The sequence below is a fragment of the Rhinoderma darwinii genome, chromosome 2 (assembly GCF_050947455.1).
Source record: "Rhinoderma darwinii isolate aRhiDar2 chromosome 2, aRhiDar2.hap1, whole genome shotgun sequence".
Classification (NCBI taxonomy): domain Eukaryota; kingdom Metazoa; phylum Chordata; class Amphibia; order Anura; family Rhinodermatidae; genus Rhinoderma; species Rhinoderma darwinii.
Window position 1 is genome coordinate 209,422,996 of NC_134688.1, and position 25,750 is coordinate 209,448,745.

At 40.5% G+C, this 25,750-nt stretch overlaps 1 protein-coding gene across 1 annotated transcript in view; it reads left to right on the forward strand.

Moving 5' to 3' along the window:
* The window catches only part of ZPLD1 (zona pellucida like domain containing 1), a 133,793-nt gene that overhangs the window by 30,264 nt on the left and 77,779 nt on the right, over window positions 1-25,750 (forward strand). The window contains exon 2 of the mRNA XM_075850363.1: window positions 12,654-12,874. Coding sequence (XP_075706478.1) covers window positions 12,654-12,874 — 221 coding nt within the window. The remainder of the gene's footprint in view (window positions 1-12,653; window positions 12,875-25,750) is intronic.

Here is a 25,750-nt window from a genome sequence, read left to right on the forward strand (position 1 = left end):
ATATATATATATATATATATATATATATATATATATATATATAAAAATATCAACATAGAACGTAGTAACGGCACCAGGACTTCAGGGCGGATGAAAAACAGGGTGGATTTATTCACCTCAAGGAATCACAGCAACGTTTCGGTTCAACAGGAACCTTTCTCAAGCCATCTTGGCTTGAGAAAGGTTCCTGTTGAACCGAAACGTTGCTGTGATTCCTTGAGGTGAATAAATCCACCCTGTTTTTCATCCGCCTTGAAGTCCTGATGCCGTTACTACGTTCTATGTTGGTATTTATCTGAAAAGAAGGGGAATTGATTCATCCCCTGGTGACGAGCACATGGCCTGATTTTCTTGATGTGTGGAGTGCTGTGTTTCTTTGCCCTTGGATCGTATATATATATATATATATATATATATATATATATACTTAGGTCCAGAATTATTTGCACACTGACACAAGTTTTGACATTTTAGCTGTTTACCAAAACATATTGAATTTACAGTTATATATTCAATATGCGCTTAAAGTGCAGACTCTCAGCTTTAATTTGAGGGTATTCACATCCTAATTTGAGGAAGGGTTTAGGAATTACAGCTCTTTAAGGCCTCGTGCACACTTACATCACTGTTTTCACGGACGTTTATTGACGGGTCCGTGAGCCCGTTTTAGCGGCCGTGTGCACTCTTGCGTGCACTCTGTGTTTCCGTTTCCGAGTGCCGAGCATGGTACTGTCCAGGGTGCTGAAAGAGCAGGGTTGTTCAGCGCTAGTCACTGTACAGGGTGCTGAAAGAGTTAATGGTCTTCACTGATCGGCGGTAACTCTTTCAGCACCCTGGACAGTAACTAGAGCTGAAGAATGACCATGCTCAGCGCTTGCAAAATACAATTTATGAAATAAAAAATAAAAAAATCAGTTCATACTTACCCAGAACTCCCTGCATTTTCGTCCTGTACGGCCTCCTGGGATGACGCTTCAACCCATGTCACCGCTGCAGCCAATCACAGGCTGTAGTGTCGGTCACGAAAGTCTGGATGACGTCAGAAGGCCGGCCTCCAGGGATGACGCTTCATCCCACGTGACCACCTCTGCAGCCAATCACAGGCTGCAGCGGCCTCTGCAGACAATCAAAGGCTGTCGTTTCATACAGGAAGGTCGGACTGGAGGAAGAAGAGGGACTCATCACCAAGACAACGACCGGGGTACGTATGAACTGCTTTTTATTTTTAATCAGCAGCCTCTTCTCTCTATTAGTGATTGATAGAGACAAGAGGCTGCCGATTAGTGTAATATATCTGTAATGTACTTCTGCCCGCCCGGCCGTTGCTAGGCAACGGCTACGTCACAGGCGGACGGCACACGGATGCCTTCCGTGTGCCTTCAGTTTTATTGACGGCCCCATTGACTTGCATGGGCCTCACGGTCACGGAATCTCGGGCCAAAGAAGGACATGCTCTACTTTTGTCGGAACGGAGCAACGAGACCGTAAAAAAACTGAAGTGTGCATGGCCCCATTGAAATGAATGGGTCAGGGTGCTAGCCATCAGAAAAACAGCTAGCACCCTGAAGTAAAAGACTGAAGTGTGTACTAGGCCTAATATGTAGCTGCCTCTTTTTCAAGGGACCAAAAGTAATTGGACAATTATCTCAAAAGCTATTTAATGGGATGCATGGGCTATTTCCTTGTTAATCCATCATCAATTAAGCAGGTAAAAGGTTTGGAGTTGATTCCAGGTGTGGCATTTGCATTTTGAACTGTTGCTGTGAACCCACAACATGAGGTAAAAGGAGCTCTCAATGCAGGTGAAACAGACCATCGTTAGGCTGAAAAATATAAAGAAATCCATCAGAGAGATAGCACAAATGTTAGGAGTGGCCAAATAAACAGTTTGGTACATTCTTGAAAAAAAAGGGTGAACTGGTGATCTCGTGAACTCCAAAAGGCCTGAACGTCCACAGAAGACAACAGTGGTGGATGATCGCAGAATCCTTTCCATGGTTAAAAAAAAAAACCTTCACAACATCTACCCAAGTGAAGAACACTCTCCTGGAAGTAGATTTATCAATATCTAAGTCTACCATAAAGAGAAGACTTCATGAGAGCAAATACAAAGGGTTCACTACAAGATGCAAACCATTAATCAGCCTCAAAAATAGAAAGGCCAGATTAGACTTTGCCAAACAACATCCAAAGAAGCCGGCCCAGTTCTGGAACAGCATTCTTTGGACAGATGAAACTAAGATCAACCTGTATCAGAATGATGGGAGGAAGAAAGTATGGAGAGGGCTTGGAACGGCTCATGATCCAAAGCACACCACATCCTCTGTAAAACATGATGGAGGCAGTGTAATGGCATAGGCATGCATGGCTGCCAAAGGCACTGGGTCACTAGTGTTTATTGATGATGTGACTGAAGACAAAAGCAGCCAGATGGATTCTGAAGTGTTCAGGGATATACTTTCTGCTCAGATTCAACCAAATGTAGCAAGGATGATTGGACGTCACTTCATGGTACAGATGGACATTGACCCAAAACATTCTGCAAAAGCAACCCAGGAGTTTTTTAAGGCAAAGTGGAATATTCTTCAATGGCCAAGTCAATCACCAGATCTCAACCCAATCGAGCATGCATTTCACTTGCTTAAGACAAAACTTAAGGCAGACAGACACACAAACAAGCAACAACTGCAGACAGCTACAGTAAAGGCTTGGCAAATCATCACAAAGGCGGAAAACCAGCGTTTGGTGATGTCCATGGGTTCCAGACTTCAGGCAGTCATTGCCTGTAAAGGATTCTCCACAAAGTATTAAAAAAAAAATGTTAATTTGTCCAATTACTTCTGAGCCCCTGAAATGAGGAGGCTGTGTGGTCATAAACTGCTGGTTGGACTCAGGGCAGGGCTCAGAAAGGCAGGAGCGATATTTGGCATGTAGATTTTGCTAGATTGGTTTATGGGCGCCATGTCACATTTGCAGAGTACGGCAATACTCCATATGTGGCCCTAAATTGCTGTTGGAGCACCAGTGGGAACACCTCATAAGTGATCCCAGTTTGTAAACTACATCTCTAAAGGCATTTATTATTTTCCTGGGCATATACGCCGGAGTTTAGGAGTGAAAGAGCACCATGCGCATTTGAGGCCTATTTCGGTGAGTTTTGCAGCATTGGCCGACACTTGCAGGGCTCTGTGGTCAAATAGTAAAACAAACCCACAAGAAGTGACCCCATTTTGGAAGCTACACCCCTCAAGGCATATTTTAAGAGGTGCAGTGAGTATTTTGACCCAAAGGGTGTTTTTTACTAGAAAATAATTTGCAGTGGATTTTCAACTGATATGCCATTTTAGTGCACAATATGTTGTGCCCAGATTGTGCCACTGAAGATAAATAAACTGTTAAGTGGGTTCTCCTGGGTATGGTGATGCCATATATGTGGACGTAAACTGCTATTTGGGCACGCTGTAGGGTTCAAAAGTAAGAGAGCGCCATTTGGCTTTTGCAGTGCAGATTTTGCTTAGTAGTACTTTTGTTTGAGCTTTTGCTGGTATTTCAGACAAGTAGTCTTCATTGTCCCCAATTTGGGGTACATGCGACTTTTTGATCAGTTTTTATTCTATTTTTAAGAGGCGTGCTGACTAAAAAACAGCAATTGTACTATTGCTCTTTATTCATTTTGTTTTTATAGCGTTCACCACTCGTTATAAATGACATTCACTTTATTGTGCGAGTTGATACGATTGCAGAGATTCCAAATGAATATAGTTTTTTTTATGTTTTACGGCTTTTGCACAATAAAATACTTTTTAAAAAAAATTATTAACTTTTTGTGTTGCCATATTCTAAGAGCCTTAACTTTTTTATTTTTTCCATCAAGAAAGCCGTGTGAGGACTTGCTTTTTGTGTATCGAACTGTTGTTTTGATTAGTACCATTTTGGGTTCATACAACTTTTTGATCTCTTTTTATTCCAGTTTTTGGGATGTGAAGTGACCAAAAAATTTGTTTTTCTGGTACGGTTTATATATTTTTTTACGCCATTGTTAGCCCTCCGGTTGCTATAGAAAACATCGGCAGACCGCGATCACGTCGCGGGGCTCTCGATCGTGTTCTATCCCCTTCGAAGCCACAATCGCTATTGAATGCGGCTTCTAAGGGGTTAATTGGCGGGGACCGATCGGTCCCTGGGGAAGGAGATTTGACAACTGCTGTACGTGACAGCAGATGTTACATCTCATAGTTGTGACAACCGCGGAATGGCGGTTATTCCCATGATGTACTATTACCTCACTCAACGATGCGCTCAGTATGACAGAATAGGATGTCAAAGAGCGGGAAGGGGTTAAGGAAGTAATTAAAAATGTTCTGCCTACAAAATAACAAAGACACATTCAAATTGTATTCCTTAATATGCCAGGACTTAGAAAATAAATGATAAGGCATGGAGTTTAATGCTATCAAAACAGAAAATTGTCAAGAAATTAAACAGACAAAAATGAACATAATTTTTCTAACAATAAAATACAAAAATGTTAACTTTTATTTATAACAGTCAAGTGCTTCATTCTGACTTCAATTCAAAGTGGAATCTGACAAAAAAATTGCTCTTAATTAACCATTTGTGTTTAAAAATGACAGTTCCCACAGCTGCTGATAAGCACCTTTCAGTGTTATCCACAGGAAGGAAAGTAGTATACTGGAAATCTCATCGCCGGGATAGTCAATTTTCTTTATTAGGATGAAGGTAGTTTAGTAGTGAAGGTTTTATAGGAAGCATTTGTTATCTAATGATATATGACTATTTCTCCATTGTCTCCCTGGTTTTCTGAATTTAACAAAATAAATCATGTGGAAATGATCACATTTCAGTTATTAGTTGTGCACTGCTTTAAAATTAAACTGAATTTACATTGCCACTCAGTCATATAATTTCATTCGTTTTTTTAGTTTTCATTATATATCACTTTATTGATTTTGAACATGCATCTGTTTTTCTATGTGAAGTAGAATCTCAGGTATGTCTATTTCAATTCCAGCGTTAATCTTGCAGATATTTGTTCCTCTAACAAACTGTATTTTTCCATATATTATTAGAAACATAGAGATTAAAGGGTTTGTCCCATCTTGGCAACCTCTGTCTAAATACCCTATTAGGCAGTTACCATAAGCAGATAAGGTAAATTGCAATTCATGTCCTCTCCCCCTTTAGTAGCTGCACATTATGTGTATTGTTTGACTTTGCAAAAGGATAAAAAAGTTAATTGTAAAATATCTTATCACTGCCAAGCTGCCCCCTGCCCTCAAACAAATCAGGTAGTTTGTGTGAGAGGCACAGGAAAGGTAATATTACATGTCCCAAATGGCGCCATCTCTTTGCTGTGCAGCTAACTACCGCTCAGCAAAACCGCAAGCTCTTTATCACAAATTGCTGCAGTTTTGGGGCTTGTCCACACGTAGCGGAATTGTTGAGTACTTTCTGTCCGGAATTGCAGACGGAAACTACACAGCAGAATACAGTAGCAGCAAAGTGGGTAATATTTAACAAATCTCCTGCACACGCTGCGTAAAAATTCCGAGCAGAAATTGACTTGCGGTGCGTATTTTCTGCTGCGGAAAGTGGACTGAATTGCTGTGTTTTTCAGAGGAGATGTCACCATCTCCCAGTGTGGTGAAAATCGCCGCAAAATACACATCATTTTCTGCAGTCAATAATGCAGGAAATGGTGCATTTTTTCCGCAGCGGAATTTCTGCTACTTTCAACAGAATTGCTGCAGAAATTTTCTGCAGCAATTCCGTTATATGTGGACAAGACCTTACACACCAGATTATGGCAGATTCTGAGTTTAGTGGCTGAAACAATCGGGTAGGAGGTACAAACAGCAAGAGTAGTCAAGTAAAAGTCCAGGTTCGGTACAATTGTTTCTCTCGGCATGATCTATGTGTCCAGATAAAGATGCTAACAGTGATATTAAGGTAACAGTCCATAGATTACTGTTATCAGTGATCTGTATATACGTTAGTAACATACAGAGAGGACACAGATTGTATCTCCTATACAAATCTTCTAGCATCCTCTGCCACATGGAATCCCATAATGTCCTACATGTCTTCACAGGTTTCCATATCAACCGGGTTCAAGGTTTGTATTGTCCTGAAACTGATTGTTTCAATTACCTTTCACAATACAGAGTTGAGCTGTCAGTGTGACAGCCCAATTGAGCTCATGAAACTGTATGCAAGAGTGCACAGTGTCATGTAACAGAAAATGAAAATTTACATGCGAAGAGCACTGAAACCTCAGCACTGGCAGTTAATTGACAGGTAATAAATGTGGAGGGGTTAATAAATATGACACAATATGAGTTCTTTGTCCCATTATTCTGTTTTAAACAAATTCATACACACTCTTCATAATGTGGTTAACCCCTTCCCAACATCCGCCGCACATATATGGTGGAGGTCAGATGTGGAAGTATGGAACGGGTTCATGGGCTAAGCCTGTGCCATAAGATGAGTGTGCCGAATATATGTAACAGCTGACACTACAGTGTAAAAAGTGGGATCCCACTCGTTTAACCCCTTATATGCTGCAGTAGCGACCGTGTCATCTAAGTGGTTGGAAACAGGGGAGCAGCCCCCTCTGATGTTGCATCATCTTCCCCCTGTGACACGTTTGGGTGGTTCCGATGGTTGCCTTGGCAGACTTGGGGCCTAATGAAGGCTCCCAGGTCTGCTATCTTTGCAATCCTGCAATACATTAGTATTAGGAGGGCTAATAAAAAACAGTTAAGCACAGTTTAATAACATTTTTTAAATATATATATACAGTCCAAAGGCAAATGAACACAGCACTCCAACATACCTATATATTAGGCCATGTGCTAGTTACTAGAGGATGAATCAGTTCCCCAACTTGAATGTAGAAAAACCATAGAACAGAGTAACGGCACCAGGACTTCAGAGTAGATGAAACAGTGTGGATTTATTCACTTCAGGTGAGCAGCGACGTTTCGGTTTGTCACAGAACCTTTCTCAAGCTACTAAATGCTACACACAGTGTCAAGTATAAATAGGCAGTACATACAATAATTTTTCGAAGCCTAATTAATATACAATATGTAAAAAACTGTTGTATAAACACAAATTCCATCACATATCAAAGGACCAATATTTAAAGTGCACTGTTTGTATAATAGATACATATACCCATCTCATAATAAAAGTGAACATATCTCTTAAAAGTGGTACATAGTGTATTAATAAGCAATTAGGGCTAAATCAGAGCAGGGCAGAGGCCAATCAAATTCAATACATAAATATAATTCCTATAAAAAGAGAAGTTTGTACAATACCAGTCCCACATGCATCCTGGGTTCAGCGCCCGCGCGTCTCTACTTCGCATGTTCAAAATGGCGTTCAAACCGGAAGTACGGTCAAAAGAAACACAGTTGTCAAAGAAATCGCTGTTGCGCATGCGCACACATGGAACTTGCGTTCCAGCAGATGTGCGCATGCGCGGACTACGGAACTGATGTAAGTATAATATTTTAAACAGACAAAGAGATTTTTTCTCATTTAGTAGCATTTAGTAGCTTGAGAAAGGTTCTGTGACGAACCGAAACGTCGCTCACTTGAGGGGAATAAATCCACCCTGTTTCATCTACTCTGAAGTCCTCGTGCCGTTACTCTGTTCTATGGTTTCCCATTTCCCCCAAAAGCAATGTAAAAATAAAATAATACATAACTGGCATCGCCACATCCATAAAAGTCCAAACTGTTACAATATAGCATTATTTAAGACACACGGTAAACGTCATGAGAACAATGAAATTAAAATGCCAGAATCACTCTTTTTTTTTGTCACCTCATCTCCCACAAAAAAATGGAATAAAAAGTGATCAAGAAGTCTGATATACCCCAAAATGGTAACAATAGAAACCACAGCTCGCCCCACAAAAAATAAGCCCTCATACCGCTGAATCAACAGAAAATTAAAAACATTATGACTCTCAGAATACGGTGACATAAAACAAATTTTATTTTTAGCAATTCGTTTTTTTCTTGTAAAAGTAGTAAAACATAGTAGTAAAACATTGCGGTATTGCTGCTCTCATATTGACCCGCAGAATAAAGTTATAGTGGAGGAATTACTGTTTTTTTTTCCCATTCCAGCCCACAAATAATTTTTATCTTGTTTCCCAGGACATTATATGGTACAATAAATGGTTCCGTGAAAAACTGCAACTCGTCCCGCAAATAACAAGCCCCTATACAGCTATATCGACGGAAAAATAGAAAAGTTATGGCTTTTGGAAGGTGGGGAGGAAAAAGAAAAAATTGTAATCTTAAAAATGGCTGCGGAGGGAAGGGGTTAAACATGGGAAGTACTTTATAATGTAAAGAAGAACATTTCGCAAGAATAAAATGTTTAAAATTATGGTGGCACCTGATATCTGAGAATATTAAAGTAAAAATAAGAAATTTGTAATATGAAATAGTCTGTGAACATGTGTGTAGTCACCTAGCTTTAGTTCAGACAAACATACTTTAGGCTGACAGTCCTGAAGCAATTATCAATAAGTAATGCCTGTGCCGAAATTGTGTTGTATTTGTTTATTAAACTGTAATTTTTATTAAAGATTTTACATTTCAAAAAGTAATCAAGTGTAAAATAATACACAATAAACAAAAGGTATAGCTGTTAAATGTTACAATAAAAATAGATCAAAGTGGAGAATCACATCACAAATGCACAGCATTCCGTATAACATCATGAAATAAAGGATCTCTGGACACAAACCTTGTGTTATTACAATGAGAAAAGTGGAAAATAAAAGTAGGACTGAAAAAGGACAAGGGGAAGAACAAAGTGGTGGTGAGGCAAAGTTAAAGGGGTTTTCCAATCCCTAAAAATGTATGGCCTATCCACAGGATAGGTCATCAATAGCTAATCGATCGGGGTCCAACTCCCGAGAACCCTGCCAATCAGCTGTTTTGAAGAAAGTGCAGCGCTCGTATGAGCGCTGTTTCCCCTTCATTTCTACTTGCTCACTGTGAATGTTAGAACCTGCATGGATAGAGCAATCTTAACCGGAAGAGTTTAATTTAGGCAGGAGAGTTATCTTAACAATATAACCTTATATCGATACATCCTAATAAGAAAATCTCATAAGAATTGTTTAAGGATTGATTGCAATTCACGAGAAAGGGGGGAGGGATTGACACGAGTAGAGACTAGAATATTTGGGAGATACACTTCTAAATACTTGAGTCAGGTGTCCTTCCATTTGTAACTGAAGTTAGGCCAAATGCACATGACAGTATTTTTCATCAGCAATTACGGACCCATTCATTGGCCATGGACACCTTTCAGTATTTTTTCTGATGGGTGTCCGTGCTGAAAAAAATCATAGAACCTGTCCTATTCTTGTCAGTAATTACGGCAAGGACTCTCCCATAAAAGTCTATGGGAGCTTCCGTAAATACAGACAGCTACTGATGTGCATCCGTAAGCCGTCCGTATTTACAGAAGCATTGCTAGGCAACATGTTGCTGACATCATTTTCAACCTCCCTCCTTTTGTAAGGATTCGTATATATGGATCGAATACAGATGCAATACGTATTTACGGACACCCTTACGTATATACGGATGCCTACTGATCCGTATTTACGGTCAGTATTTCGGGATAGATGGAAATACTGTCGTGTGCATGGGGCCTAAGGGTATGTTCACCCGGAGTGTTTTTCGGCCGATATCTGTTCCGACGAGGCGTTTTTTACAAGGGCGATTTTTAAAACGGCCGCGTAAAAAAACGGCCGTGAAAAAGAAGTGCATGTTACTTCTTCAGCCGTTTTTGGAGCCGTTTTTCATAGACTCTATAGAAAAACAGCTCCAAAAATGGCCATAAAAAAAGCAGCAAATACACGAGTGGCTAAAAAAACGGCTGACAATCCGGAGCTGTTTTCAATAGCGTTGTATTTGTTAAAATGTGTGTTTACATCGAACTAGTGGAAAGACTTCTATATATACTGTATATGCATGGGAGGTCATTCATACTTCTTTCTATGAATAATCACTTGTGTTGACAAAAAGCAATATCTATATATTTTATTAATGATCATTTACTCAGATTTGTCAAATCTGAACAATCAGCACTTTGTGTGAACCGGCTTTATGCAGTTTTGACAAGCTGGTCATTATTCTTTGTATAAACATCTGCAATTTACAAAGAAACATGTAATTAATGTCACCACATAAGACGCACGTCACTGATGCCCTAGGCCTAAGTACTTTTATATTTTGCACAGCATCAATCATGATTGCAAATATTTCAATGGTAAAACCACCGAGTTGTGTGGCTAGAAAAACAATTTTGATACATTAACAAAAGGCTGTTTTCTGATAATTTTAATTTCGCAAGAAAAATGAAAGCTAGCCAGCTATCAAAAAAGAAAAATTGGGTTTTGTTAGTGTTCCCACTAAACTTGGATGCATGGAAAGGAATGAGTTAAAACAACTTTATAATGAGGTTGATCAAGGTAGGTAGCAGTTTTGTACTTGTCCGCAGAATGCGGATCAATGTTTTCTAAGTTATTGTAGCCAGTGAGCGGGCTGTGTTCACATTTCATTTGAGCACTACATTCAACATATGCGAATAGCATGGTAAAGGAGTTAATGTTAGTATACCAGGTGGTCTGGGAGAGTGAAGGGGTTAATGTCAGAATTCCTGGTGCTCCAGGGAAGTAAAGGGTTATTTCTTGATAACCGAGGTCCAGGGTTGTCCAGGCTGTAACAGGAAGCTCAACACTGATTGTTCAGATTCTTGTTAAAGAGGACAGCGCAGATGTAATTATACAGCTGCACAGTTCTCGCTGTGATCGGACAGAGCGATTATGGAGTGATCTGCCCGATCATTAAAATGGAAGCTCAGGGAATTTGCATGGGAGCAGACTTTCTCTGAGTGGGCATAGACTCCCTAAACTGCTATCACTGCTATGTAAGGGCTAGAGAGATATTTTCTACCTCTTGCACTTTATGCAAATTACTTTAGAAATGTCCCTCGGGTGTTTCTTCAGCAGGGACGTGTCCTGCAACCCCTCCCATCTAGGCTTGATTTATGTCTCTGCTGCCTCCTGCGTCATTAACTTTCCCCTGCAAAGACATCAATCAAGCCTAGATGGGAGAGGTTGCCGGCAATATAAGGGTATGTGCACACACACTAATTACGTCCGTAATTGACGGACGTATTTCGGCCGCAAGTCCCGGACCGAACACAGTGCAGGGAGCCGGGCTCCTAGCATCATACTTATGTACGATGCTAGGAGTCCCTGCCTCGCTTCAGGACAACTGTCCCGTACTGAAAACATGATTACAGTACGGGACAGTTGTCCTGCAGCAAGGCAGGGACTCCTAGCATCGTACATAACTATGATGCTAGGAGCCCGGCTCCCTGCAGTGTGTTCGGTCCGGGACTTCCGGCCGAAATACGTCAGTCATTTACGGACGTAATTAGTGTGTGTGCACATACCGTAAGGTTAACACACTTCCTAGTATGCAAAAAATGTGGCATGTACTGTATGTAACAGCCATAATCAGTAATAATGTAGAAACCATGCTGCAACAATAAATAGAGGACTCAATACGACAATATTTTATTGAGTTTTAATCTTTAAAGGCTATGTACATCTTTGAAATAGTTTTTAGTTTTTGTTTTTTTTCATAAAAATGTCTATCAGTGTGATTGGTGCAACTTTCAAACTACTTTTTATTAAAAATTATTTTAACTTTTCGAGATACAGCTTATTTTTATTCTGTTTACAGAGAACGCTGTATCTAGCGCTGAGACCTGAATCCGTTAGGTCAGCGGCACTGACGGGTTCAGTGACAGCGGGTCCTGCGTGTCTCTGCCACACAGGATCCACCTGTTATCGCTCATCTTTAAAGGGATCCTGTCATCAACATCTTACCTTTTAAACTAGCCTGACCCTTCAATGGCCGCAGCTGTCCAGAGTGCGTTCCTGTTCTCTTCTTTCCTGAAGTCCTCCTCTGTCTGTAAATATAGTCGTTTAAACTTTTCCCGCCTTTTATGGTAATTATTTTTCCCTCTGGGACGGAGCTTCTTAACCACGCCCACTGCCACCACCTGTCCGGCCCTGACTGGCTAAGGAGTTGTCAATCAAAAAGAAGGAGGTGGAGTCCACTCTGAGATGCTGGAGGAATGAAAACCTGACTCTTTTCAGATGAAGATTTGACTCTTTTCTGCTCATTTGCATACGGCGTGGGACCACTGAAAAATGGAATACTAAAGCTACAGAGCTTACTTAGAACATATTTATAGCTTAGATGACAATGATTTTTCACCCACTTTCACCAGGTATTGCTGGCTTTATAGCTAAAATGCTGGTGACAGGTTCCCTTTAAGTTATGAACTTAGATGTGATCGAGAACAGGTGGATCACGGGTACACGATACAGGTGATCTGTATACAGAATACAAAGCAGCTGTATTTCAAAAAGAAAAAAATATTTTTAATAAAAAGTATTAGTTGCACCAATCACACCGATTCAATTCATGTTTGTGGGGCAAGATGTTCATCATTTTCTACATTTTTCAGCACATTATTTGCTCTTTATTTTTCTTTTTGTTGTTTTCAGCGGAAAGAGACATCAGTGTCTACTGTGGCGTGCAGACAATTACAATGAAGATAAACTTTTGCACAGTTCTCTTCTCTGGTTATTCGGAAACAGACTTATCACTTAATGGGAAACATGGAGATGGTCATTGCAGAGGCTTCATAAACAACAATACCTTTCCTGCAGTGGTTATTTTTACCATCAACCTGAGCACCTTGGAATCTTGTGCAAATAACCTAGTGGTAAGCAAAGCTAAATGTTTGTTATACCTATACCTACATTTATATTGCTTCAATTATATATATTTTTTTATCAAATAAAAGTTATGTCAGATTCTAAAAATTGTTTGACTCAAATGGGTGGTGCCTGTCTCATATGTACTGACACTATTTATCTGTCCGTTGTATGACACTGTTTATGTGGAAGCTGTATGGCATTATCGGGCATAGTGTATAACACTGTAAATCTGAATGATATGCGCACAGTATGACTATCTATCTGGCATGCCATGTGCATTATTTATCTGGCCATCATACCACGCTATTTATCACAACACAGTCACTACTTATTTGGACGGTGTTTGACTATGTATCTGGATGCTTTATGGCGTTTTTAATCGGAAGGATTTCTGCAATATTTATTTGGGAGTGGTAAGCACTATTTATCTAGATCCTGTATGACGCTATTAGGGCTTATTCAGACGAACGTATAATACGTCCGTGCAACGCGCGTGATTTTCACGCGCCTCGCACGGACCTATGTTAGTCAATGGTGCCGTTCAGACCGTCCGTGATTTTAACGCAGCTTATGGCCGCTGCGTAAAACTCACGACATGTCCTATCTTTGGCAATTTTTCGCGCATCACGCACCCATTGAAATCAATGGGTGCGTGAAAACCGCGCACGGCACACGGAAGCACTTCCGTGTGCCGTGCGTCAATGCGCGCTACAGTAATTAAAACTATGAATGAAAACAGTAAAGCACCACGTGCTTTTCTGTTTACAAACATACAAACAGAGCCACGTATCACGCAGCCACGCATCATATGCTGCTGACACACGGAGCTGTTATGTCCATTTTGCGCGCGCAAAACGCACACGCTCGTGTGAATCCGGCCTTAATCTGGATGCCGTTTGAAGCTGTCTATCTGGATGGTGTATGATAATATTTGTCTCGATGATATATTAAATTTTTATGGAGATGCTATATAAAGTTATTTATCAGGATAGTGTTTGACATTATTTTGATGATGTATTCAATTGTATCCGGATTCGGTGTGGCACTGTGTATATGGCTGTTGTATGACTGAGCACTGTAAAGCACTAATTATTTTATTAATGTATGAAATTATTTATCTAGACACTGTCTCAATTAAACCCAACTTAGGGTATGTTCACACAGAGTTCTGTGGCTCTGTTTTTGGCATGGAAACCGTGTCGGAAACCGTGCCAAAGAACGGCCGAAAACACCTCCCATTGAAGTCAGGAGGCATTTTTTTCCCCCGCGAGCGATGAAAAAGAAGCATCATGCCCTTTCTTCAGGCGTTTCCATCTCTGACCTACCATTCACATCAATAGGAGGCAGAGAAAGCGTTTTTTGCTGCGCTTTTTTGCCCATGGCGCTCAATGGCCGAGTGCCAAAAAATGCGACAAAGAGTGCAGGAAGGTCAAAATAAGCCTCAAAATTTGGAGGTAGATTTTTCCGCCTGCAAAAAACTCAGTTTGAACAGGGTCTTGGAGGGAACAGTGCCTTTTCTCCTGACTGCTCTGCTTACTAGCTGCACAGATTTAGAGGAAACATTGCCCACTACCTGATCCAGAAGACCAAGAACAATAGAGTACCTTTGTCCCCGGCTATGCTGCAGAACGCAGCCAGTGCATTCATCCTCTCATTCTTTTATAGATTACTCGGCCCATCTCCTAGGCTAGATTCAAACAGACGTTGCGCATCTCGGACATGAAAAACGGGAGTTTTTCACATCCGAGGTGCATCCGTGCTCTGCGCTGCAGGCTGCGATATCACGTTTCCCCCAATAGACAAGAGTCTATGGAGGGATGCGTGAAGCGTGAAAAAGCTGTAACTAGATGGATAGCAGGCTATGGCAAGATGGTCACTGTCCTCATAGCAACTGCAGAGAAATGTCGAAAAATATAGAAAAGTGTTTTTTTTTATTTTTTTTAACCCATTTGACTGTGTACGAAACAAGAGGGTGAAAGATATTATGATATCTGATTCTAGTATTTTGTTTTTGGTGACTCTTAACAAATGAATATCACACCAGCTGAACTCGCTAAATACACAAATACCCAAGACAGCTTAACACAATAAAACGTAAATATCCAAATATCACAAATATCAATACTTACATCAGGTGTTCATGTATTAACAGTAAGAATAATAAGATTCATCAAATTATTAGGCCTAATGCACACGACCGTGTGTGCCACCCGAGTCCCATCCGTGATCTGTGGAAAGATAGGATATGTCCTATCTTTCCACGGATCGGAGAGTCGGGTCCGTTTTCACTGACTTGATTCACCCCCTAAAGTAAATGGGTCCGTAAAAAATATCAGGGCCTATTCGGATGCCGTGAAAAATGGTCCGAGTGGCACCCGGTTGTGTGCAACTGGCCTTAATCTACTTGTTTACTGTTTTCAAGTAGCAGCAAAATATTTTTTCATATATAATACTGAGAAAAAAACATAATAAAAATAAAATTAAACTGAATAAATTCAGAGTTTTTGTGATTTCAATTCTGGTTGATTGAATTTGCTTTTGAAAGAATCACCCACTTTTTTTTTTTAACTATTTCAGAATACCGAATATATTAAAGGACACTAAAAGATTTACAGGGAATATATATTCAGAAAATGCTGTTTTGTTTAAAAAGAACATTTCACCTTCCCATACACCGCATTCCAAATTATTATGCAAATGTTATTTTTTGCTGATTTTCCTAAATAGTCGATGCAAATGACAGTCAGTATAATCTTCAAGCCATCAATCGTTGGAGTATAATTCAAATTTTATTGAACAAATCTCCTAATGATAACAGATTTTTTTTTTAGAAGTAAAAAACTCAAAATGCACAGTTTCAAATTATTATGCACAACAGAGATCAAAATATTTTAAAGGTTGTAAAGAGAACTAAAATGGTAATTTGTTGAATTTGCAGCATCAGGAGGTCATATTTACAGAAATCAAAAGCTCTTTCAATCAAAGAAAACTTAGCAGGCCAAGTTACATGTTAACATAGGACCCCTTCTTTGATATCACCTTCACAATTCTTGCATCCATTGAATTTGTGAGTATTTGGACAGTTTCTGCTTGAATATCTTTGCAGGATGTCAGAATAGCCTCCCAGAGCTTCTGTTTTGATGTGAACTGCCTCCCACCCTCATAGATATTTTGCTTGAGGATGCTCCAAAGGTTCTCAATAGGGTTGAGGTCAGGGGAACATGGGGGCCACACCATGAGATTCTCTCCTTTTATGCCCATAGCAGCCAATGACACAGAGGTATTCTTTGCAGCATGAGATGGTGCATTGTCATGCATGAACATAATTTTGCTACGGAAGGCACGGTTCTTCTTTTTGTTCCATGGAAAAAAGTGGTCAGTCATAAACTCTACGTACTTTGCAGAGGTCATTTTCACACCGTCATGGACCCTAAACGGGCCTACCAGCTCTCTTTCCATGATTCCAGCCCAAAACATGACTCCACCACCTCCTTGCTGACGTCGCAGCCTTGTTGGGACATGGTGGCCATTCACCAACCATCCACTACTCCATCCATCTGGACCATCCAGGGTTGCACGCCACTCATCAGTAAACAACACGGTTTGAAAATTTGTCTTCATGTATTTCTGAGCCCACTGCAACCGTTTCTGCTTGTGAGCATTGTTTAGGGGTGGCCGAATAATAGCTTTATGCACACTTGCAAACCTCTGGAGGACCCTATATATTGAGGTTCGTGGGACTCCAGAGGCACCAGCGGCTTCAAATACCTGTTTGCTGCTTTGCAATGGCATTTTAGCAGCTGCTCTCCTAATCCTATTAATTTGTCTGGCAGAAACCTTCCTCATTATGCCTTTATCTGAACGAACCCGTCTGTGCTCTGAATCAGCCACAAATCTTTTCACAGTACGATGATCACGCTTAGGTTTTCTTGAAATATCCAATGTTTTCATACCTTGTCCAAGGTATTGCACTATTTCACGCTTTTCGGCAGCAGAGAGATCCTTTTTCTTTCCCATATTGCTTGAAACCTGTGGCCTGCTTAATAATGTGGAACGTCCTTCTTAAGTAGTTTTCCTTTGATTGGGCACACCTGGCAAAATAATTATCACAGGTGTCTGAGATTGATTACAATGATCCAAAGAGCCCTAAGACACAATACCATCCATGAGTTTAATTGAAAAACGAATAATTAAATGTTTATGACACTTAAATCCAATGTGCATAATAATTTGGAACAGTGTACATGTGCAGCATGTTATGGGGAGGGCTGCACAAACACTGGGGCACTTTACATTTTTCTCTTACCCTCCACCGTTATTTAGATATCGGTGCCATTATATTTGGCGCCCGATATTTAAATAACCCCCTGAACTGTCAATGGGGCATGTTTAGACAAGGGGGTGTTTGACATCAGTGTGGCAGTGTTCAATCACCTATGGACAGTGCCAAAGCAAGAGCTGGAGAGAGGAGAGCATGGGCACGCAGCTCGGAGCTGTGCTATCATGCACTCTCACTCACTCTTCAGTCCTTGGCAGACAAGGAGAAGACTGTGCGATCGTTCATTAGCTGATTGTATCATTTTAAATGGCAAAAATATTATCGTTGTTTGCAGTACATCTCCCTGTGTAAACAGGGAGATGTACTGCTGACATGAAAGAAATGTATGGGGACCTGCGATAGTAGTAACGAGTGCTCATCCCCTTACTAGCTCCTTGTGAAAGGAGCAAACGAGCACCGATCAACGAGCTGTCTCATTGACCATTACTCATTTACATGGCCCATGTCATGTTTACACAGGGAGATGTCGTGCCGAGAACGATAATATTTTGTGCAGCACAGACGATACGATCAGCCAATGAACGACACAGCTCGTTGATCAGCGCTCGTTTGCTCCTTTCACAAGAAGCTAGTATGTGGACAAATGCTCGTTAATCCGATCGCTCGGCCCCATACATTTTTCTCATGTGGGCAGCATGTCCCCCTGTTTACACGGGAGATGTGCTAACGACAAAAATAATAGTTTAGGCATTTAAAACGATGCAATCATCCGATGAACGAGCGTTTGCTCATTCATCGGCTGATCATTGCCCTATTTACACAGGACAAAGATCGGGAACGAACGTCCATATGAACGCCCGTTTGCCAGATCAACGGCCCATGTAAAAGGGCTGCCTTAACACTATATACAGATAAGGCTCTGTATGCATCTGCCCTGTCACTCTCTTGTCTCTGGGGGAGGGACTGTACTCCATCACTTCTTGCAGACTGCAATAATCTGTGACATTTCTTGGTCAATTGACTCCCATTCATTTGCCATAAAGCACCCACACCCCGCTGCACTGTCTAAATACAGGAAGGATGTGCCTCCAATATGGCCAGCCCCAGGAAAAATAAATAGCTACCATATTTAACCCCTTCCTGACATTTGTCATATGGATACGTCATGGAAAGCTAGTGCTTCCCGCATTTTGCCGTATCCATAGGACAAATACATGGCACCAGCTCAGAAGCTGAGTTGGTGCCATCATCGCCGGATGTCAGTGGTGTATTATAGATGACATCTGGCTGTAGTGGCGGGGACCGAAATTAGCTCAGATCCCTGCCATTATACCCTTAAATGCAGCGGTCAAAAACGATCGCTGCATTTAAGGTGTTTGCAGCTCCTCGCCACCTCAGCAATGAAATTGCCATGGTTCCGATGGCTGCATTGACAACCGGAGGCCTAATACTGGCCTCCCGGTCTGCCTAGCATGGAAGCCATTCAGGCCCCACCCGGAGGTGGGGATTGAAATGCTTCCGTAGCCGTCGGCAAGATTGCGCCGCTCCTGAGCTGGCGTCATCAGTGATGGATGCCAGCTGTATGTTACAGCTGGCATCCACATGTAACGGCAGGAACCGGCACTAGCTCCGATATATGCCATTAACCCCTTAAATGAAAGCGAACGCTGCATCTTAGAGGTTGCTAGCAGATCAGCAGCCCTGCAATGCAATCAGGGCAGCCGACTGCTGCTATGGCAACAGGAGGCCTAACAATGGCCTCCTGCTCTGCCATTATGGAAGCCGATTAGGTCCCGCCGGGAGTCGAAGCCTAATCGGCTTCCTGTCAGTGAATGTACATTGTACTACACAGGTGGTGCAATGTATTAGTAAAAAAAAATCTGACAGTTGGACCTTCAAGTTCCCTAGAGGAACATATAGTAAAAGTTTCAAGTAATAAAATAAGTACAATTGCCCTTTTCCCTAATCATGTCCTTTATCATTGAAAAAAATAAATAAACCATACATATTTGGTATCACTGCGACCATAACGACGTGAAATATAAAAATATTATGTTATTTATTCCACGCGGTGAACGGGGTAAAAATAAACCATAAAAACTATACCAGGATTTCTGTTTGTTGGTCACTTTGCCCTACAAATATTGGAATAAAAAGTGATCAAAAAGTCGCACGTATCCAAAAATGGTACCTAAAATAAATATAGCTCGTCTCGAAAAAAACAAGCCCTCATACAGCTCCGTTGACAAAAAAATTAAAACGTTATGGTTCTCACAACTTGGCGACAGAAAAAATACATTCTTTTTACATTCTTTGTGCAAAACGTGGTACAATATAAAAAAAATGCTATAAATTTGGTATCGCCGGAATCAGACTAACCCGCAGAATAAAGGTAACATGTGATTTATAACGCATGGTGACTGCTGTATAAAAAAAAACTAAAAATTTGTGCCAGAACTGCAGTTTTTGATTACCTGGCCTTCCAAAAAATAGGATAAGTGATCAAAATGTGCCCCAAATGGTGTGAATAAAAACCACAGCTCGTCCCACAAAAAAACAGTCCTCATACGACCACGTCTATCAAAAAATTTAATTAGTTAAGGCTCCAATAATACTAGGAAAAAAAGCAAAAAGGGAGACACGGCGCCAAGTGGCGTGATCAATAGTATAAGGAGCAAAAAAAACGGTACATAAATGCTCACCTGTTCAGTGGCAAATTACCGGCATGTAATTTGTATCAATAGCTGCTGCCAATCCCGGACGCAATCCCCGTGGAGATGCCAAAGTAATATTGAAGTAAGAGAAAAAACGGGATAAACGGCGCTGCTTGTAAAGGTACGGTTTATTAGAAGGATGCTACGGGTTTCGGCGCCGGACCGGCGTCTTCATCAGGCATGTCGCAGGGTTAAAAACCACATGTATATATACCAATTACCATAGGGTAAATTACAAACTGATTGGACCAGTTCAGACCAGCCTCCTGGCCAAAAACCGCCAAAAACAGCAGGTCAAAGTTCAACTTTGACCTGCTGTTTTTGGCGGTTTTTGGCCAGGAGGCTGGTCTGAACTGGTCCAATCAGTTTGTAATTTACCCTATGGTAATTGGTATATATACATGTGGTTTTTAACCCTGCAACATGCCTGATGAAGACGCCGGTCCGGCGCCGAAACGCGTAGCATCCTTCTAATAAACCGTACCTTTACAAGCAGCGCCGTTTATCCCGTTTTTTCTCTTACTTCAATAAGGCTCCAATAAGTCAGGAAAGAAAAAATATGCAGTTGTGCAGGCCCGAGGGGATCGTTTCTTCTGTTTCAAGAGGCAAATTATCAAGGCCCTAGAATTAGGGAAACAGGAAGGGTAGGGCCCAAACGTATCTGCTGGAAGCGAGGGTGCCCGTATTATAACAAGATAACACTTTCCCAGCAAATTTCCCCAAACTGCAAAGGCGCAGAGTGTGTACCAAAAGAGGATAAGAAACGACACCATTTATCAGTGCGACACTTGCCTGTACATAAAGGATTCCTTCACAGCGTAACACACATCTATGGATTATTTATTGTTTTTTCGTACCCCATTATTATACCACCTGACTATGCCCCTGATGTACTTTGCCCAGCTCACATATGCCCCCACATTATAAATTAAAATACCAGTAATACTCCAAACAAAACTACTACCAAGCAAAATCCACGCTCCAAGAGCCAAATGGCGATCCCTCACCTCTGAACCCTGCCCAAACAGCATAATAATTAGAGAGCTGTCTTGTTATGATGGCACAAGCTGGGCACCACATATTGCCATGTTTATGGAAAAAATAAAATTTTCTCTCTGCAACATCTAGTGCACACTAATTTCTGCAAAACACCTGCAGGGGTTAACATGCTCACTACACCACTAGGTGAATATCTTGAGGGGTGTAGTTTCCAAAATGGGGTCACTTCTGGGAGGTTTCCAATGTTTTGGTCCTACAGGGGCTTTGCAAATGCGACAAAGCGACCAGAAACCAATCCAGCAAAATCTACACTCCAAAAGCCAAATGCCGCTCCTTCCATTCTGAGCCCTACTGTGTGACCAAACAGCAGTTTATGACCACATATGGGGTTTTGCCATACTCGGGAGAAATTTCTTTACAAATTTTGGTGTTCTTTTTTTCCTTTATTTGTTAAGAAAATATTTTTTTTTTAAATAAAGCTACATCTTATTGAAGAAAAGGGATTGTTTTTATTTTCACTGACCAATTCTAAGAAATGTTATGAAGCACCTGTGGGGTCAAAAGGCTCACTACACCACTAGATGAATTCCTCAAGGGTGTAGTTTTCTGAATGGCTTCACTTTTTGGGTGTTTCCACTGTTTTGGTCCCTCAGGGGCTTTGCAAATGTGACATGGCATCCGCAAATCATTCCTGCTAAATTTGAGCTCCAAAAGTCAAAAGGCACTTTTTCCCTTCTAAGCCCCGCCGTTTGTCCAAACAACCATTTATGACCACATGTGGGTAATGATTTACTTGGGAAAAATAGCTTTACACATTTTTGTGGTGCTTTTTCTCCTTTAGTCCTTGTGGAAATGAGAAAAAATTAGCTAAACCTGAATTTTTTTTAAAAAAATGTTGATTTTCATTTTCACGTCTTACTTCCAATAATGCTCACTATACCTATAAATAATTTCCTCAATGGGTGTAGTTTCCAAAATGGGGTTGCTTGTGGGGGTTTTTCACTGTTTTGTCCCCTCAGGGGCTCTGCACATGTGACATGGCCTCCGCAAACCATTCCTGCTAAATTTGAGCTCCAAAAGCCAAATGGCGCTCTTTCCCTTCTATGCCCCTCCATGTGTCCAAACAGCCATTTATTACCACATGTGGGGTATTGTTTTACTCAGGAGAAATTGCTTTACAAATTTTGCTGTGCTTTTTATTCTTTAATCGTTGTGGAAATTAGACAAAATTAGCTAAACCTCATTTTCACGGCCTAATTCCAATAATATCTGCAAAAAACCTGTGGGGTCAAAATGCTCACTATACCTCTAGATAATTTCCTCAATGGGTGTAGTTTCCAAAATGGGGTCACTTGTGGGGGGTTTCCACTGTTTTGCCCCCTTCACATCATTCCTGCTAAATTTGAGCACCAAAAGCCAAATGGCGCTCTTTCCCTTCTAAGCCCTGCACACCGTCCAAACAGCCGTTTATGACCACATGTGGGGTATTGTTTTACTTGGGAGAAATTGCTTTACAAATGTTGCGGTGTTTTTTCCCCTTTAGGGCACATTCAGACGTGGCGTAATTGCTGTTGAATTCCGCTGCGGACAGTCTGCAGTGAAATTCTGCAGCAGCCATTTTTTACATGTCTTTCTATACATTTTTAGGAAACTTAGTTCAGACGTTGCAGAAAATAACTGTGCGGAAATTAGGCTGCGGTGCAGATTTTTCCCTCCGCAGCATGCTCATTCCTGTGCGGAGAAGAAGCGGACTTTCACTGCGGATCTCAGCATATGGATTGCAAAGGCTGAAATCTACAGCATGTCTGCTGTGATATCCACAACGTCTGAATTACCTGTCAAATATGAAAATGTTGCTGCAAATTGGCAAAGAATCTGCAGCAACATTTTCAGCGGAAAAATTCCGCCACGTCTGAACATGGCCTTAGTCCTCGTGGAAATTAGAAAAAATTAGCTAGACCAACATTTTCTTTGAAAAAAATTAGATTTTCATTTTCATGGCCTACTTCCAGTAATTTCTACAATAAACCTGTGGGGTGAAAATGCTCACTATATCTCTAGATAATTTCCTCAAGGGGTGTAGTTTCCCAAATGGGGTCACTTTTGAGGGATTTCCACTGTTTTGTCACCGCAAGAGTCCTTCAAACCTGACATGGTGCCCAAAATATATTCTAATAAACAGAAGGCCCCAAAATCCACTAGGTGCCCCTTTTCTTCTGAGGAGGGTGCTTCAGTCCATTAGCACGCTAGGGCCACATCTGGGATATTTCCTAAAACTGCAGAATCAAGGCTATACATATTGAGTTGCATTTCTCTTGTAAAACTTTCTGTGTTCCAAAAAAGATGGATTAAAAATTAATTTCTGCAACAAAAAAAAATTTGTACATTTCACCTCTACTCTGCTTTAAAGAGGCTCTGTCACCACATTATAAGTGCCCTATCTCCTATTAAAGGAGATCGGTGCTATAATGTAGGTGACAGTAATGCTTTTTATTTAGAAAAACTATCTATTTTAAACCACTTTATGAGCGATTTTTAGCTTTATGCTAATGAGTTTCTTAATGCCCAAGTGGGCGTGTTTTTACTTTAGACCAAGTGGGCATTGTACAGAGGAGTGTATGATGCTGACCAATCAGCGTCATACACTTCTTTCCATTCATTTACACTGCACTAGCGATATAGTTATATCACTGTGTGCAGCCACATACACAAACACTAACATTACTGCAGTGTCCTGATAATGAATATACATCACTACCAGCCTGGACGTGATGTTTATTCAGAATCCTGACACTTCTGAATCTTTTCTGTGAGATTTCAGCAAGGCAAACGTAATCTCATTTGAAATTACAGGTTACATCGTAATCTCACGAGATTACGTTTGCCTTGCTGTAAATCTCACAGAGACACTACAGACGTGTCAGAATTCTGAATAAACATCACGTCCAGGCTGGTAGTGATGTATATTCATTATATAGGAGATAGGGCACTTATAATGTGGTGAGAGAGCCTCTTTAATTCCTGTGAAAAGTCTAAAGGGTTAAGAAACTTTCTAAATGCTGTTTTGAATACTTTGAGGGGTGAAGTTTTTAAAATGGGGCGACTTATTGGGGTTTCTAATATATAAGGCCCTCAAAGCCACTTCAAAACTGAACTGCCCCCTGTAAAAATATCCTTTTGAAATTTTCTGAAAATGTGAGAAATTGCTGCTAAAGTTCTAAGCCTTGTAACGTCCTAGAAAAATAAAAGGATGTTCAAAAAAACGATGCCAATCTAAAGTAGACATATTGGGGATCTTAATTGGCAACAATTTGGTGTGGTATAACTGCCTGTCTTTCAAGCAGATACATTAAAATTTTGAAAAATGCCAATTTTCATAAAATTTCCTACATTTTGGTGTTTTTCACAATTAAATACTGAATGTATTGAGCAAATTTTGCCAGTAACATAAAGTCCAATGTGTCACGAGAAAACAATCTCAGTATCTCTTGTCTAGGTAAAAGCATTCCGAAGTTATTACCACATAAAATGAAACATGTCAGATTTCAGGAAATGGCCAAAGAGGGAAGGGGCTAAAAAAAGAACAATTAACACATTGGAGCAGTTTGATTATGTTTGCTGCGCTTCGGTTCTGTCTGTCTTCATCAGAGTTAGACTCCGACAAAGTCTGTTCTACTATGGACACCCACTTCTAAGGGGAAGGCAGGGCGGCGATGAGTACAGAGGCCCACAGCATACCTAAGTCTTGCACGCACACACTAAAATACAACACAACACAAATAATCACATTGAGTCTTTTACTCACACTGCAGCCGACTGTTTACATGGTTGTTCGTTTACTGCGTCATCACCTTCATTCTTCTCCACAACATCTCTCTTTGACATGTCCAAATGCAGCTGCAGCATCCTTCCAGACTCTTATGAAGTATCCTTTTAATCAGGCCCCTTTTTAAGGAATTGCTCCATGGTCTTGTCTCCCTCTTTCTCGGTACAGGGTACCTCTGCACACCATGTAGCTTGGCAGTGAAATACATAAAAACAGGGTGCACACAGTATGACACAGCATATTTACAAGATATTACTATAGTCTTTTACATAGGGGGTCGTAATATATGTTTTCTAGGTTGTAACACTATACTTCTTGTATTTAAATATTAAATATTATCAGCTGATTGTATATTTTGTGACTTTGATCTGAATTATTCTTAGAGTATTTGTACTCCGAAGTTCTGTTCTTTTGGTGTTTGTTTTTCAGGTTCCAGACAGTAGCAGAGAGCACCTGCCAATAGCCAGTTGTACTATAGCAGAATTGATAGGATCATCAAAATTATTACCGAACTATTACTGATTTAAGATACTGATGATCCAACCTGTGACTGAATTTATTTGGGCAGCATGTATGGTATTGTTGTTTAGGCACTGATTCAACTGAATATTTGTGATACTATTATATGGGCACTGCTAAGCACAATTTTGCGAATTCTTGCCACAATATCCACAACCATAACTTTCTTCTGAAGTTACAAAGAACTCTATATCATCACATATTGCCTAAATATTGTAAATTGTGACTTAAAAAGGATGTCTGAGATTAGAAGAAACGGTCTTCTTTTGTTCCAGAAACTGCACCACTCCTGTCCATGGACTATGTATTGCACTGCATTTGCAACTGAAAGACCATCTCTCTAGATCTATGTATCAGTCTGTCACTTATTGTTGATGTACATCTATTTAACCTGTGAAACATATATATATATATATATATATATATATATATATATATATATATATATAGCAGAAGAAAATTTGCAGCACTCCAACATGAAAAAAATGGTGGTTTATTCAATCCAAACTAACAGCAACGTTTCAATCCTACAATAGGATCTTTA